This window comes from Zophobas morio, unplaced genomic scaffold, assembly GCF_036711695.1.
Source record: "Zophobas morio isolate AGI-343-1 ecotype UQ-CSIRO unplaced genomic scaffold, CSIRO_AGI_Zmor_V1 ptg000030l, whole genome shotgun sequence".
Classification (NCBI taxonomy): Eukaryota; Metazoa; Arthropoda; class Insecta; order Coleoptera; family Tenebrionidae; genus Zophobas; species Zophobas morio.
This window is the reverse complement of record NW_026972135.1, coordinates 7,896,176-7,913,680: the sequence shown is the minus strand read 5'-3', so window position 1 is coordinate 7,913,680 and position 17,505 is coordinate 7,896,176. Positions and strand designations below refer to the sequence as shown.

The window sequence follows — 17,505 nt, the reverse complement described above, 5'->3', positions numbered from 1 at the left end:
AATTAGGGTTATGCTAATTCAATTTGGATGCTTAGGGTAAAAACTCAATAAACAATAAATAAAAAAGTATGTTATTTTATAAAATTTATATACCTAACATTTATTGTTGTAAAAGTTGGAGATGACGTTATATGATAGTGAGGATGATTACAAATGTTGGTCAGCGTTTTATTAACCGGAAACGAGAGACCTATGTTTTCGTATTATAGGGATCATGAAACGTTGAGACGCCATAAAAGTAGCCAGTCGCCCGATGAACTTGATTACAATACTTCCCTTGCTTACGCTCGAGACGTAAAAAAAATAAACAATAAGATTTGGATTTAATAGCTTTTGAAATCCGGTGAGTGAATTTTATGAGGCTATTATTAACATTACACATAACCATCCACTTAAATTAACTGGTAAAAAAATATACCCATTAATAAATTATTGTAAATTTATTTTTATGTACACGCACATAATTGCACGACAATAATGGTTAGGCAAATATGTAGAATGATAAAAAAAGGCAACGTATCATATTAAAAAACAAATTACTCGTTTCGATGTAAGGTATCTTATCTAAGTTAACAACATACATCTATTTAGTTATAGGCAAAAAATATAATAAGGAATTTATTCTTGAACTAAGTCGTAAATTGTAAATAGCTATAAATTCGGAAATAATTCTTTTTAAAAGATACAAGTCAAAAATGTATTAGGCATGATTGTCAAGCAACATTCCAATTCTGTTTCAAAATTTGCAAGCATTTTATGTCAAAAGCTGATTTTTGTAAACGTTCAGTAGTAAATTATGAATGTTTAGGTGGATTTCGCTTCGAAATTTTAATTTTTATATACTTTTACAGCATTTTAATTTAAAAAATTAGAAATATCACTACCAATAAGAATACAAAAAAAAAATTGTGAACTATTTTACGGGTATGCAGCATTATAAATCTTGTTCACTAAAATTTTAGAGAAAATAAGTTCAATCATTCCCAAGAAAAAATTAAACAAAAATGTTACTGTTAAATTTAAATTTGTAAAATTTCGAATCTAATAATTTGAAACTCAATCATTCTTAAAAAAAAAATCGAAAGTATTTGTAACATCTATAACAAAAAAAAGAGTTGCACAAATTACAGTTGGTTTTTTTTAATTTCACATTCATCAAAATTGTTAAGTCTCTTTTTTATTTATTTCACATTATGAGTCATTCCCATATAACTTGTTCTGCACGTGAAGTTGATTAAGATTTCGTTCCAAACTCCAAACTGAAAAGCAAAACAGCAAGCAAATACCTAAAAACGGATAACGACACTGTATCAATTTCTGCTTGAACATGGGGCAAATCAGCACTCAGTCTAAACTATGTTTCCCTTCCCCCAAGTGCGACATGCGGCAAATCTGCACTAAACAGCAGAGGCGAAAATCCCTCGGACGCGGCCTGGTCTATGCGGCAAACCAGTTCTCAGGTGACGATAATTTTTCTTGTTCACCATGAAGTAAAACAATCAGGTGAGTAAATACATGAAGCTACTTATTAAAAATTTGTCGCTACTTGTTAATAGTCGGATTTATGTATATTTACAAACACGTGACCAAAGTATCATATAAACTCAAACAACTATTGCGATAGCGATCTTAGTTTTATGTATAAACAAGCGAAGGGAGTTGCGAAATGTATACCTACCACTGATATGCAAAATACCAGTTATTGTTTCACAAAATCCGCTAACTTGAAAGATGAAAATAAAATCTCTGGCAGAGTAATTACTTCAAACTGTGAGCTTATACCGATTTCAATGGGTGTAATTTATCAGTGTTATTGACGTGTAAATAAAGGGTTCTTGTTCACTATGCAGTAAAAAAATCAGGTGAGTGCATACGTGTAGGTACTTGTTAAAACTTTGTCGCTACTAGTTGTAGTCTGATTTATATATGTTACAGCTAATATCCGAAATACGTTATTATGCATAATAACTAGACATTTTAGGAATTATGCGTAATAACTAAACTTGTCAGTTATTATGCATAATAACCGGAAAGATTAGGAATTATGCGTAATAACTGAAATTTTCAGTTATTATGCATAATATCGGAAACGTTTAGGTAATATTGATAATAACTAACAGAGGAACAGGAATTATGCGTAATACCTGAAACGTTAGTCATTAAGCATTTTGCCTAATTTTATCTACTTGTCCCAGAAACACAAAATGCTGTACATTTTTTTTATGTATTTCACCAAAACAAAACTATCCATATCAAATGTATCAGCTGATTTCACAAAAAACGGGACAAGATGAACAAATCAGGTTCAATGAAAAGCAATGGGAATATGACGTTTATGTTACTGTAATTTGTCCCATTTTTTCTTTTTAAATAAACTGTACATGTGATACGTAAGGGAAAGCGAGGCAGGGTGGGTAGCTTTTTTGAAAATATTTTTTTAAATAATAATTGTTTTCTGTATAAATTGACAATTCGGTTTCAGGCAGGTTTTTACATGGAATATAATTATGGCAAATATTTTAAACATAGGAGTTGGCGATTTTTGAAAAGAAAAAGTGATAATTGTGACCAGTGGGGCCCGTGACGGGGTTCACTGATCACAGCTTAAAGTAGATAAATTTATTTTAATAAAAAACATAAAAAGTATGCTAAACTTTTAATAAGTAACCAATAAGTATTATTATGGAAAAAAAAAAACAACTCGACTTTGTAAATTTATATTAATTTATACCTACTAGTATAAGTCGACAGGGAAAGTTAAAAGCCCTTTGGTATTTGGAGTGCTTCCTATTGCATTTGGCAGAGGAAGGCAACTTACGATAACATCCCTTGAAACCGCATACTTATCCACTCTTACGAGAAAAAGAAGAGTAAGTATTCTCACATTTTTTCCGTAAAAAATTAATGTACAAATGTGAACCTTTCTTTTTATCTACTTGTCCCAGAAACACAAAATGCTTTACATTTTTTTATGTACATATTTCACCAAAACAAAACTATCCATATCAATTGTATCATAAAACGTTTGTAAGATTTCTGAAGATTCGGTTTTGTAGTTTCAAAGCTACATTGCAAATTGTTGTTATAGGTACCATTTTGATTTTTTTTTCCAAAAATCTGAATGTCTAGGGTAAAAACTCAACACAAATTTATAAACTAAAAGTGCAGGAGTATATTACTCTTGAAAATTTACAAATATAAATTTTGAAAATGACTTTATCACATTGTTGGTGGGGATAATTAAACAACTTCGGTTAGCGTTTTACCATATACATGATATTCCTAATACATACATAAAATGTGACAATAATCGGACCAGCAGTGTCTGTCTAATAAAATCCGGACAGACAACAGACATACAGAAATGGGAGACCCACTTTTTATCACGCTTTTATTAGCTTGGGTTGTATGTATGTATGTAACGGAATCTTTGAGCTTAATTTTCATCGGTTTCTAAAAGTCTGATCATCTTGAAACTTTGCACACGTCTCAAGGATCGATGACAATGCAATAATTTGATAACAGTTTCCCATTATCCTTATTAGGACCGCCAGGATTTATAAATTCTTTTATGGATCCTGTGTAGTGGAGTAAAAGAGATAAAGCTAGCGCGCGATCTGCGCATGCCTGTAGTATCTGGTTTACTCTTCGTTGTAATTATAGTCTTGATTAAAATACAAATAACGGATATTAAATGAAAAAAACAAGAACGGAGTTTTAATTAACTAAACGTGTGCAAAAATGGCTGATCGGATCTTAATTGTGTCAGTATATACCACGGTTATCTCTCTCCGTGTCGATTATACCGATCTATACCGATTATTTCTGTTTCAAGGACAATTTCTGCATAGCTTTGGTTTTACAGTCGGTAAAGAAGGAATTAATTATAATTAAAACATATCTAATCATGAATTCTCACCAACTTAAATAAAGATAACAAATTTTGATTCAGAAATAGAAACATGGAGGAAAATTAACTATTTGGGGGGTAAAACTAACCACAATGATGAATTGTGTCCCGTTGGTCCGTGAGGGCGATTGATTTCGAACTAATTCCCGTTGATCGATCATACGGAGACCACTGAGTGGTTCTTTCTAGAAAAATCTAAATAAGTAATTAATTCCCCAATTTATGAATTTGTCGCAGACTAAAAAATGAAAAATAAATAATAGTTTATAAAACTAAAAAAACACGCTTTTATTGCTAATCGAACTAAAAACTAGAAAATAATTTTTAATGACAGAGTTTAATATTACAGTAGTAGAAGATCAAACAATCAATCATAATAAATCACCTCAAATTAAAATTATAATAAAATTTAAGTTATTAGCAGAATAATTCAATTCAGAGTAAAAAGCGTGGGGTGCATTTTACTGCGGTTCATAACTATCCTCTCATAGATAGTTGCCAATAGAATGATTGTAATATTTAAAATATCAAGCACCCCACGCTTTTTACTCTGAATTGAATTATTCTGCTAATAACTTAAATTTTATTATAATTTTAATTTGAGGTGATTTATTATGATTGATTGTTTGATCTTCTACTACTGTAATATTAAACTCTGTCATTAAAAATTATTTTCTAGTTTTTAGTTCGATTAGCAATAAAAGCGTGTTTTTTTAGTTTTATAAACTATTATTTATTTTGTACTTTACGGGTCATGAAACGTCGAGAAAATATAGAAGTAGCCAGTGGTCTGATGGACTCGATTAGGTACAGCACTTCCTTAGCTTATGCTTAGGAACTAAAAAATAGATTTTTTTTTTAGAAATCTGACACTTAATTTGACACAGAGGGAGTAAAAGGAGAGTACTGTACTGGTTTATCATGAAAAATGACTTGTTGAAATTTTAACTATGTAGTAGAGAAAAAACAGCTATAATAGAAATTGAATATATATTTAATTAAAATACATATTTTGAAAAAAATTATATAGAAACGAAACAAAAATAAATTCTAGCAGTTAACGAACAAAATAAGGGACTTTTATTTATTTAAACAAGAAAAGCTTTGGTGGCACTTACTATTACATAATCTATTTTTTTTTTTTTTTGGAACGACATCTAAGTATTGTTTCTGAAAAATTTTGTACAATTGCACCGTTGATAGCTTTGACTAACTAGTACCTCAAGCAATAGTGGCTGCTTTTCTAAGGGAAATTGATACAGTTGGAATATCATTAACATGCAGAAAATCCGAAATTAAACAGGGCTCAAATTGTGATCCCACATATAATTGGGGCAGAGTGGTCACTACTAGCAGTGCATAAGAGTAGGATCTAGTTATTGAAAAAAAAATCTAACCGCGGCGTGTTTTTCATAAAAAATAAAAAATGGTTCGCAACCGAAAAAGAAAATCAAACATGAGTATAATCAAGACACTGTCCACGGCCGTTAGAATAGTGATGCATTAAGGATGGTTAACAAAGTGGGCTTTAACATGATATGTAAAAAAGACGAAAACTTAGAAATTAATTAGGAAACAGCAACACTTGATAATGATAATGTTCCAAGAATGCAGCCCAGACATAGTTCCCGTCAAAGCTTTACTAATGGGGATGAGGAGCTTTTAGCAGATTATTATCTAAAGCAAGTCTGATGCAGTCCGTAGACTCGTTTACCAATTTGTAAAGGCGGATAAAAAAACTGTAGGTAAGAAAAATCTTGCAACCTCGGTCGGAATCGAACCACACGTCACCCGCTTGCCAGGTAGGTATCCTGACCTCTAGACTACGAGAGCTTATCTTTCTACGCTTACCATACGTGATTTTGTGCCGCCACAAAACTATATGTCGGAAAACTGAACAACGAACGAAAGCGCTGGTTTACGATCTTTTTGAAAAAGAATTTTAATCTGTACATGATCGTTTTTCGGGTTGGGACCGTGTTAATTGAGTTTTTGGGCTCAACATTTCGCACACTTTCGTAAGTGGTATGTTCAGAAGAGTTTCGCTTCTGGTATGGTTACTGAATTACCGTGCTTTTTTGCCTTATTCCGAATTTCTCAACCCTGCTCCTGAAGGTGCCATTTACGAAACGTTCAGCCCAAAAACTCAATTAACACGGTCCCAAGCCAGAAAACGATCATGTATTGACTCCGACCATGGAAGACTCTCAAATTAATTTTAATCAGTCTTTGAAAACTCTAGAGGCTACTGCACTGTTCAGAGCTATAATAAACCCGTTGTCAGCGGTTTTTTTGATATTTTAGAAGTATTTATTTATGACATATTATAATTTCAAATCACATCAAATATATCGGATAATTAATATTAGTTGTAATCGATTCAACCTTGAAGGCGTAGACATGTCTTTACTTTTTAAAGTAAAAATCAAGGACATATAAAAAAATAATAAAAAAAACTGTCATTTTTTGTAAATCGGACGTTCAATCCAGAAGAGAAGCATTTACGATGGATTTTTGTTTATAAACATTATAAGGTTAACGTCACATTCACCATTTTATGTTTATATTAATTTGTCATTTTATTTGACTATGTCACTACCAGCTTATCCAAGACATGGAAATTAAAAATCATAAATAACTCAATTCCAACCATTTTTGATTATCCATATAATGTAAATGAGAATGGGATGACAACAGTACAAAAACCAAATAAAGTAGTCGCTAAGGAAGGCGTAAAACAATAGAACAAAAGGTGAAGATGATGTGGATGAACACTGGTATGAGGAGAGCAAACATGATACAATTGATAGGGAATTGATAGGGAAAAAATGTGAGAATACTTTTTACTTGTTTTTCTCGAAAGAGTGGATAAGGATGTGGTTTCAAAGGATGCTATGGTAGGTTACCTTCCTCTACCAAATGCAGTAGGAAGCACTCCAAGAGCCAGAGGACCTTTAACTTTCCCTGTCGACTTAATTCGAGTATAAATTAAGTAGTATAAGTTTACAAGGTCGAGTTGTCTTTTTATTTTCCTAATAATACCTACTGGTTGTTATAAATTGAGCATATTTTTTTAATGTTTTTTATTAAAATAAATTTATCTAATTTAAGCTGTGACTAGTTTTCGCTATCTCTTTGACAACTGAACCCAGTCACAGCCCACAGTGGTCACAACTGTAATTTTTTTTTTCAAAAATCGCTAACCCCTATGTTTAAAATATTTGCCATAATTATGTTCCATGCAAAAACCTGCCTGAAACGGTACTGAAACCTAGTTGTCAATTTATGCAGAAAACAATTATTATTTAAAAAAATATTTTCAAAAAAGCTGCCCACCCCGCCTCGCTTTCCCCTACACATCACATGCACCTGTTAAGCACAATGCATAATGACTATTGACTAACGTTTCAGGTATTATGCGTAATTCCTGTTCCTCTGTTAGTTATTATCAATATTACCTAAACGTTTCCGTTATTATGCATAATAACTGAAAATTTCAGTTATTATGCATAATTCCTAATCTTTCCGGTTATTATGCATAATAACTGACAAGTTTAGTTATTACGCATAATTCCTAAAATGTCTAGTTATTATGCATAATAACGGATTTCGGATATTAGCTGTAACATATATATCCTTACAAACACGTGACTAATGCTACGCAACATGCCAATTACTCTATTTCACAAAATCCCCTGACTAGAAAAGAGATGAAACTATGCAATGTCTCTGTACACTAAGTAGAACTACATTTATCATTTTTTCGTAAAGTGTGGTCGTTTTTGTTTTTGTTGGGGTGTTTCTAACCGTGGTTCCTAATTATTATTCTCTATTTTTCAAAAACAACTTATTCTTTCTTATTATCTTATCAAAACTAATCCAGTTTATTATTTGTGTTGTTTGTTTGTAATCCATATACAAACTTGAAACCTAAAAGACAAGTAATTTAGCTGGTCCGCAAAATATGCAAACATAGCTTTTTCAATCACCGTTGTCACCCACTTCCAAAATTTTTCATACTCTTTTATATAAATTCTCATTTTTTGGCACTAAATTTGGTTCAGCTTCTGAAGCTTCATGCCATAATCCCTTGCATTATAAACTAGTATCATAATATGCTGTTACGAAATAAACGCATACGCGGCCCCAGTACGACACCTATGGGTTTTCTAGTATGTGCGGCAATGATCGGTGACTCATCGTCGGTGACGGCGGCCGGGCGGCGTTGGCTAAAGAAAAACCTGAAAGCGGAAGTCGCGATGGGTATTCCAGAAATACTTCGATCACGAAACCTCTAGAGGGGGAGTATGGGTTTAAATGAGTGAAATCAGTCAAGTTGCGCCGGAATTATTTTGTACATAATCGCTGTGTAATTAGTCATGTAAATTCGAGATACTAAGAAATAAATTGTGGAATTATACCCACACCGATTTAATTACCGATCTTCATAACAATACTATTCTGAACGAAACAGTTGATGGTCACAATTGGAGCTAAATAATTTAAAACTGTATGTACAAAGTGTATTCTGTTTTCTATTAACGAACACGTAGGTACGCATTTAATTTGATAATTTTTGATGAGAAAGAGCATTGATTTAATGTAATTCATGACGCTCAACAAAATCATGGCCTTTTGTCTATGATCTTACACAATATATCATAAAGTTTTTGTCATTTTACATCTGTTCGTGTTAAAATTCGATTTTTATTTATCAAAATTTCGTAGTAATTCGCATGAAATAAAAAAATTATTGATTCTAATTTCTAACAATGTAAATCTTACTCTACTAGTGTCTTTAAATTTAAAAAAAAAAAAATCCTTCATTGTTGGTTGCAGAGGTGTACTAGAATTTTCAACACGCCAGTTTTTTTATTATTGAAGATTTTAAAGTCAATGAGCGGCAAAGTTGTGGATTATGGTCTATATTTTTTGTAATGAAGAAGTTTTTCACAAGGATCTTTGTCTTTGAGGTAAAAATGTTCAAACCGGAGCAATGTCTCGAAAATAACACTTATGTATGACAATATTTTGAAATGTAGTCAACACTTTTGTGGTTCGGATAATTAAACAAATATTGGTTAGCGTCTTCTCTTAAGAATGAAAAATAATAATACCACAATCCAGAATAAAAATTTAAAGTCTATAAAGCTAAATTCTCATTTGAACTTATTTATTATCTTATTATTATCTTATATTATTAAGTATTTATTATGTCACAAACAAATATCCCAGTGGAACTCACGTATGTTTGTATTTCTTAAATTAGATACTCGATCATGGAGAATACTCAAGAGTCACTTGACGAAAGAAGACGACGACTTCTAGAAGAACTTCAGCTTCTAGACCAACAAATAGCAGAAAGCTCAGGATTCCAGCAGCAGCCAGCACCAAAACAAGATGTAAGTTTTTTCGTTGCTATCAAGATGCGATTTTAGTCGAGTTGAAATTTTGTTTGTACGTCATTACTTGTTATAAACCGTTCAGGAAGTTTTTAGACAAATGTGAGCTATGGAATGTTTTTTCACGTTGGATAAACTGACTCATTGACAAAATAGTGTGTCTGTCTCTGTCAGTGTGGGAGGCTGACGTTCACTTAACGCTGGTTTGCCACATTTCTTGTTATTTAGAAATCATATTATCAAGTTCCAACATTTCTGAGTCATTCAAATTGAAAACGCCGAAAATTATTTTGTTACAACAAAAAATTTCAATAAAAAGGTGTTATCTGCAAATGAACAAAGATAGTTCTCAACTCAAGCTTGCAGTTTACAATTTTTGAAAGATATAAGAACCCTTGACTAAACAGATATATGTACTTAAATTAAGCGATAAATAGATACCTATCATTATTATCTTTCTTTTGTTTACACTGATTTTTTTTTATCAGGAATGCCTCTATTGCAAATGATTGTACTAGTGTAAATAACTTGACGATTACATTTTGTAATTTTAATTATTTTGCAGACAAAAAATAATTTGTTTCAAAAGATTCCAGAAACTGAAAGTACACAGCAGGCGCCACAAGAAAATATAGAGGTGAATAATGAAAATCAGCAGTTGCAATCAAACACCAGTCCACAGGCGGATCAAATCTCTTCAAACGAACCAGAAACAGATGTGAGTACTTTTAACATTCATGGAATGATTCTTACGGTAAAGCAATTTTTTAATTCCGAACTGAGTCAAGCTTCGTATGTTACTTGTTTAGTTATCAGAGAAAAAGTAATTTTTAGTTTAAAATATGAGCAAATGTTCATGTTTTCACAAATTGTCATTTTCATTATATCTTATATTCTATTATTATCTTTCTTTTAATACAATTTTCAAAATTAAAGATGGTTTCCATTTTGGCTCGTTCTCTTGCACTGCTTTGATACATATTTTCTGTAACGTATGTTTAATAGAAAATATTTGCAATTTTACTGTGATATATCTATAAACGTAATCTTTCAGGTTCAACCAACGGTTTCTTCAAATTTTTGTTTTTATGAAAAAAGAAAGGGAGTAGTAGATCTCGGCAGAGGGTACGAATACCTGACATGCGCACTCTATGCTCTGAAGTTCGGTTTAGACGAAAATGTTTCTGATTTCCGCATGACCACCAATAATAAGAAATGTGGCGATTTTGATGACATCGAAATTGAAGCGACTTTTAAAAATGGTAAACGGTCGACTTTTCTTTTCCAATTAAAGCATAAATTTAACAAGGACTACATTACCGAAGGTTTGTTGACAAACGAAAACATCCACAAAAATAAGAAACAACAAAAGAGTAAATTCTATTTACCTCATTATTTACAATCTATTTCCAATTTTGAGAAACAGGATGAAGATCTTCACTTTATTCTCTATACAAACAGCCAAACCGCCATTCGAGACGGCTCTGTGTTATCTTTTAACAAAAAGTACACATCGTTGTTAGTAGAAGATTGTAGCAACCTGGAATACAAAGAATTATTGGTAAATTCTGACGACGATAAGAATAAAATCTTTAAGGTGAAACCAAACGGTGACTCTGAAACAGAAGAACTGAAAAGCGTGGCGAACGTCTGCAGCAAGTTCTATTTTTTCACAAATCAGGATGATGTTGAAAGCGTAAAAGGAAGCCTTAAAGTAAAGCTCGACAATTTGCTACAAAGTCAATACGACATTTTGGACCCTTTCTTACAATTTATGGAATATTGGTGGTCGGAAAATTTTGTTTTAACAAAACACTTATTGTTAGTCAAGTTAACCGAACTAGCACTATCACCTTACATAAAAACATTAACTGGGAAGAGAACTAGTGAGAAAACCGATTTGCTAAAACAAGCGATAATGGATTTCGAGATGACGATTGTCGGTAAAAATCAAGAAGATATAGTTGTCAATATGTGGAAAGAAGTCGAAGAAAATAACGACTGTAACACATCCCCTCTGGATCAATACGCACAGCAACGTAAAACTGAATTAAGCAGCGTACAAAAGGCAAAAATTTTATGGCATTGGGGAAAAATCCCTCTTATTATTACGGTTGATAAATCTAACGCGAATGTAGTAAAACGAGTGATGAAACTTTTGCACAAATCCTTACAAAATAAAAAAGTTCTTTTGTTGACTGACGATTCAAACTACCAGTTTCACGGTTGGTCTATTTTTAAAACTTTATCTGACATAATCGAAAATCACCCAAACGAAGAATATTGTTCCAATATTAAAAATAAATTTAATGTTTCTCTGCAAGGCAGAAACTATATTCCTTTAAGCCATTTATTGCAGACTGACTTAAATATTGCTAGGCACGTCAGAACTGAAGATCTATTTGTCATGTCTCAATGCCAATATATGTTAATTGGTAAACAAGTGGAAGAACCACCCGATCTATATATCCCGAGAACTGTGTATGCAAATTTTATCAATATTCAAGACATTTTTAAACTTGCAGGCTTAATGAGAAGTAACGCAATTATTATTAACTGCGATAAAAGTTTTACTAATATGTTGGTTAAATATTTTGAAGTCATCGAATTATCTGATTACTTATCTACAGAAATTGTAAAGTTGAATAACAATTGTATTTTTGTTTCTACGGAAAGTAAATGTGGTGATAACAAATTTGATGAATTTTGTGACAAATCTAAAAAACAGAACGTTTATTTGTTACAAGTAGTCGACCAAGAGTACTGCACTTTAATAAGAAGAAAAGGAAAACAAGCCCCATTTCACTTTACACGAAAATATACAGAAGAAGCTAATATATTTGCCAGTTTTAAAGACCTGTTAAATGTTTTTTGTGCACCCCCAGGTATGGGAAAAACAAGTTTATTCAAAATTTTAAATTACAATTGTCCACGTGATTGTTGGGCAATTAATATTGATTTGATTAACTACAATTCGGTTTTTGCAAAAGGGTCAAATCTCCGAGAGTTGTTACATTATTTTGTCGAAGTGAAGGATAGTCAAGATGACCTGCTTACAAAACACATTATAAGTACTTTGTTAAGGAACAAAAAAATCCATGTATTTTTTGATGGATTAGACGAAGTGCATAGCAATTACGTTAAATTGGTCATGGACTGCATACAGCACTTATTCGCAGAAGGTGTCAATGTTTGGGTTACTTCAAGAGAAAACTTGCGCGAACAACTGTCCCAAACGTTAAATATTGTGCCAATCGAAATAGAAGAAATAAGACGAAACGAACAAAAAAGTTACATCTACGATAGGTTGATCGGCAAATACCAACCTGAAGAAATACAAAAAATCTCAACTGCAATGTCTAACAGTGTTGATCTTAACAGAAGTCAAGCATTGTTGGGAATTCCGCTGCAACTCTATATAATAACAGAAATGTTTCTCAACAATAAACAATTATACGAAGACTTGATGCAAGAAGGTTTATTTGTATTAACTAAGATGTACCGCATGTTTTTCGACGGAAAAATAGAATCCTGTTATAAGAAAGTTATAGGCGGCAATCAAGAACATCAACTAGGAGTTATCCGACTTCTTTTAAAGCAGTATGAACTTGTATCTGTTAAAACATGTCTCGACTCCTCAGATTTTGAGAAATTGACGTTAAATACCCAAGAGTCTCAAGAGTTTATCGATGAGTTAAAAAGTAACGGTGACAAATACGGAATAATTAAAAATATCAACGAATATGAAGAAGTTGTATTTAATCACCAAACGTACGCAGAATATTTCGCTTCGGTTTGGTTCAAGAAACATCAAGACAAAGTCAGATTGCTTGGAGGAAACTTTTTTTCTATAAGGTACGAAAATTTGCGAATCATGTTTAATGTAATGATGGCCGAAAAGAACCCATTGCATCTGGCCGTAATTTATAAGGATATCCACCAGTGTGAAAAACAAATTGAAAACGTTGGTACTAAAGACGAAGCTGGTCGTAACGCTTTACACATCGCATGTTCTTATGGAATGAATTATCCTGAAGATAAAGAAAGGATAAATCGCGAATCTACAACATATACAAAAATTATAGCAATGCTTTTCGGAAAACCAGAAATCAAATTCAAAATAGCCGAACGCGACGATTTATTTAATTTCGACTGTCTGGAATATGCGTTAGCATCGAAATGTTTGTATGTGATAGAAACATTGTTTGAAAAGTCATTATTAACTTTTCAGGGGTTGCAAACTTCAGTTTTTCAGTTTTATGATGAAAAAGCGTTGGCCTATTACGCGGCACAGATGGGTTACTTTAATTTGTTTTTTGATATTACCACATCCAATCCGAACATTAACAAAAAACAAATCCATCGTTTATTGTGCACTGCAGTTTTAGGCGCTGAAGATGATGTCGGTACAATAGAAACGCCGAGAGAAGGAAATATAAAAATTGTTGAATTACTAATAAAAGGTGATGTATATTTAAACAAAATATACATGGAAACAACTATTCTGGATGACGCATATGATGATAAACTAGTGGACATGTGGCAGGTTTTAACAGAAAATGGTGCAAAGTCTGCCGACGGCGATACCATTTTACATAAATTATTGGACGATGAAGATGACATTGAAGCAAACGAAGAATTTATAATATATTTGTTAGACAACTGGAACGTGAATGTAAACGTACGAAATATACAATGTTTGACTCTACTAGATAAAGCATGTGAGAAAGGTAGACATGAAATTGTAAAGAAACTGTTTGAAAAGGGAGCTGATGCAAAAATTTTAGCCTGGTTTATCCTTAACTTGTTAGATTATGCTAAGGTAAAAGGTCAAGCTGTTGAAACAATGATGGACATCCTGATAAATCATGGTGTCGACATCAATGAGAAAAATGTTTTTAGATTTTCACTCTTAGACAGAGCATGTGAGGAGGGTAATATTGAACTAGTAGCAGCAGTACTTAACAAAGGTATAAATGTAAATAATTTGAACCGATGTTATTTTCATGGCAACGCATTACATGTCGCATTATCAGCAGAAGACGAAAATGTTGAAATAATGGAATTACTGTTACAGAGTGGTATAGATATCAATTTACAGAACAAAAAAGGACAAACACCCCTTCATATCGCTTGCCAAACTTGTAAATATCATTCTACACAATTACTACTTACAAATGGGGCTGAGATTAATACCGTGGATGTCAAGAACAAAAACGCACTACATTATGCGGCAAAAAATTGGGAAGAAAACAGAGAAATTATATTTTTACTGATTGAGAATGGAATCGACGGTAATTGTGAAAGTAATGATGGATCAGTAGCTCTACAACTTGCAAGAGAAAATAACGATAATGAAATCGTTGAAAAACTACTTCAAAATGACTCGGTTGTAAATCTGGATAAAAACAACCGATCATCTGGACATACCTTCGAGGAAAGATCTGATATTTATAGCGTTGTGAATTCGAATCTGTCCAGTGTGTTCCATTTGGAAAGAGGGAAGCTTCAACATACCTACGAAACAAATGCAAATTTGAACAATATTGTTTACCCAAATGATCTAGTGATAATATTCAATCGACAGAGTAAGTACTTTTATCTAGATTTGGAAAACACAATACTTCTTGGTGAAGTCGGTTTTGATGCTGATCGACAAGGAATTACTGCATTACAAATCGCCTGTTATGAAGGAGATTTCGAAATGGCAGAGTCGTTGATGAAAGTAGGTGCAAAAGCGAAAGTCGTGGATAATGACGGTAATACGGCATTACACTACGCTTCTGTTTCAAATGAAGATAATGAAGAAATAATACTGCTTCTTATAATTGATGGGGTTGATGTAAATGCTCAGAATAAATATGGACAGACTCCTCTACAACTTGCATTTTTGCGAGGTCATTCTAATAACATATTAGAGTTATTTACGTGTGGAGCAAAATTTGATATTGAAGATAAAAAAAATAATACTCTCCATTATGCATTAGTGGACCGAGATGATGTTGAGAACATCATATTAAGCTTGTGGACTGATGACCGTCTTGACATTAATTGTCAGAATCAGTATGGAATAACACCATTACATATTGCATGTGAATGTAGTGAACCATATGTCGCTGCAATGTTAACACACTTTGGAGCGAATGCTTCTGTTTTAGACAGCAATAAAAACAATGTTTTGCACTACCTTATGCGATCTGAAGGTGATGAGGACGATTTACACATGATGTTAGTGGTATTTTTAGATTTAAACATTTTTGACATTAACACCCAAAACATCTACGGGACAACAGCCTTACATCTTGCTTGCCAATACTGTCACTACAAACTTGCTAAAGTGTTACTGTTAGAGGAAGCTAAAGTTGATATTTTAGACAACGACAACAACAGTGCATTACATTACGCAAGTTATTCGAATAAAAGCAATGAAAAACTGATACGTCTTTTATTACGACGGGGTCTAAATATTAATGTACCAAATAAAAACGGAGTATCACCATTACATCTTGCTTGCAACTGTGGCAATTTAGAAACTGCACAAATTCTACTAGCAAACGGAGCTAACATCAACGACGTTGACTATAACGGAAATAACGCACTACACTATGCATCAAGTTCGACTGATACAAATACAAATCTGATAACATTGTTACTAGTTAATGGCTTAAATGTAAACTGCGTGAATAAATACGGTGCCTCCCCATTACATTTTGCACGTAAAAGTGATAACATAGACGTACTGTTGAAGGCAGGTGCTCAACTGCAATCGTTAGATAACAATAACAATAACATTTTGCATTACGTTTCAAGAACGACAGATAAAGTTATAGAGTTATTAAACTATTTATTATCTGCAGCAGACTTTAACGTAAACGCTCAAAATAACTGTGGAACGACTCCATTGCAACTGGCATGCAGAAGTGGTAACTTTTTGTTCGTCAAAGAATTATACGAACATGGAGCTGAATTAAATATTTTAGATAATGACAAGAAAAGTGCACTCCATTATGCTTTGGAATCTTCAGAACAGAATAATAATTTAATTAATTACTTAATTTATAACGGTATTGATGTCAACGTTCAAGACGATCACGGAAAAACACCACTGGAACTTGCATGTTCAACAAATAATTATCAGGTTGTCGAAACGCTGGTCGAATTTGGTGCTGGTGCAGAAATGTCTTGAAATTTATACAGCTTCGTTTAAGTTATGCTTCAAATTATGTAGAACACTTAAGTAGATGAACAAAATTAGTTGTATGTTTAAACGTTAAGCATATATTTTAATTTCGCTCTTTTTACTTATATGGTTGAAAAAATTGTAGCAACAGACGGTTTTATTTATTTTTTTTTAATTTTAGCCTCACACTTTTAAAAAACTTTAAATAATTTAAAAATACTCATGCGCAGAGAAATTTGACAGCTAGAACCTTAGAACCAAAAATATATAGTCATTGCACGGTTTTGTTTTTTTTTACGTTGTTGCCTACAGATAAACTTTATTAAATATTAACATAGTGCCATCTTTTTAGAACATTTCTTCCTTTAGGTGATATTTCCTTCTCTTGCCGAGGTATCTACCCATACAATTTAATTTTATCCATTCGATAAAATTAGCAGTTTCCATAAAATTTGTTTTTATTCACTTGTGTCCTAAATATCTACTTTCGCAATTGGTTTGTAATCACGTTTGGTGCCTATGCTTTTTGTAGAAGTACCCTGCATAATTTGGATCCGGTACTCACTTCTGTCTCACTTTTGTCACACATGTCATTGATTTTTTAATCATAAATATGTTTTTCATCTAAGAGTAGAATACTAGGAGTGTTTAATAGCTTAAGTTTGAAGTGTTCTAAATATTCTTGAGAAATGAATTTTTATAAGATGTTAACAAAACTTTCATTACTTAACTTTTACAAAGTGAGCAACAAATATTTATGCACTTATCTGAAGCTTTTACAACAGTGAGGACACATTGTATTAATAGAACGTCCTCATAGCAAACATTTATAGATTTATTTGTTACATATGTATCTATATAAAATACTGTATTTTTCTATAGTAGAACTGTGTTAACGTTCGTAAGTGTACATTTTTTAATAATATTAATAAATTGTGACTCGAGTCTTATAATGACAACAAATTTTATTATCTTATATATGATTTAAGTAACTTGCAGTTTATTTTTGTTTT

General features: G+C 32.3%; 1 protein-coding gene across 3 annotated transcripts; it reads left to right on the top strand.

The window, feature by feature from the left end:
- Window positions 1-281: 281 nt before the first annotated feature.
- On the top strand, window positions 282-17,505 carry LOC135138162 (uncharacterized). Of its 3 annotated transcripts, none has more exons than XM_064068055.1 (4): window positions 282-343; window positions 9,180-9,312; window positions 9,902-10,030; window positions 10,367-17,505. In XM_064068055.1, the coding sequence occupies exons 2-4, from the start codon at window positions 9,190-9,192 to the stop codon at window positions 16,496-16,498; spliced, it is 6,384 nt and encodes a 2,127-aa protein (XP_063924125.1). In that variant the 5' UTR covers window positions 282-343; window positions 9,180-9,189; the 3' UTR covers window positions 16,499-17,505. The 3 variants fall into 3 exon arrangements, with proteins under 3 accessions (XP_063924125.1, XP_063924124.1, XP_063924123.1); XM_064068054.1 differs by lacking the exon at window positions 282-343 and adding an exon at window positions 1,180-1,503; XM_064068053.1 differs by lacking the exon at window positions 282-343 and adding an exon at window positions 1,655-1,862.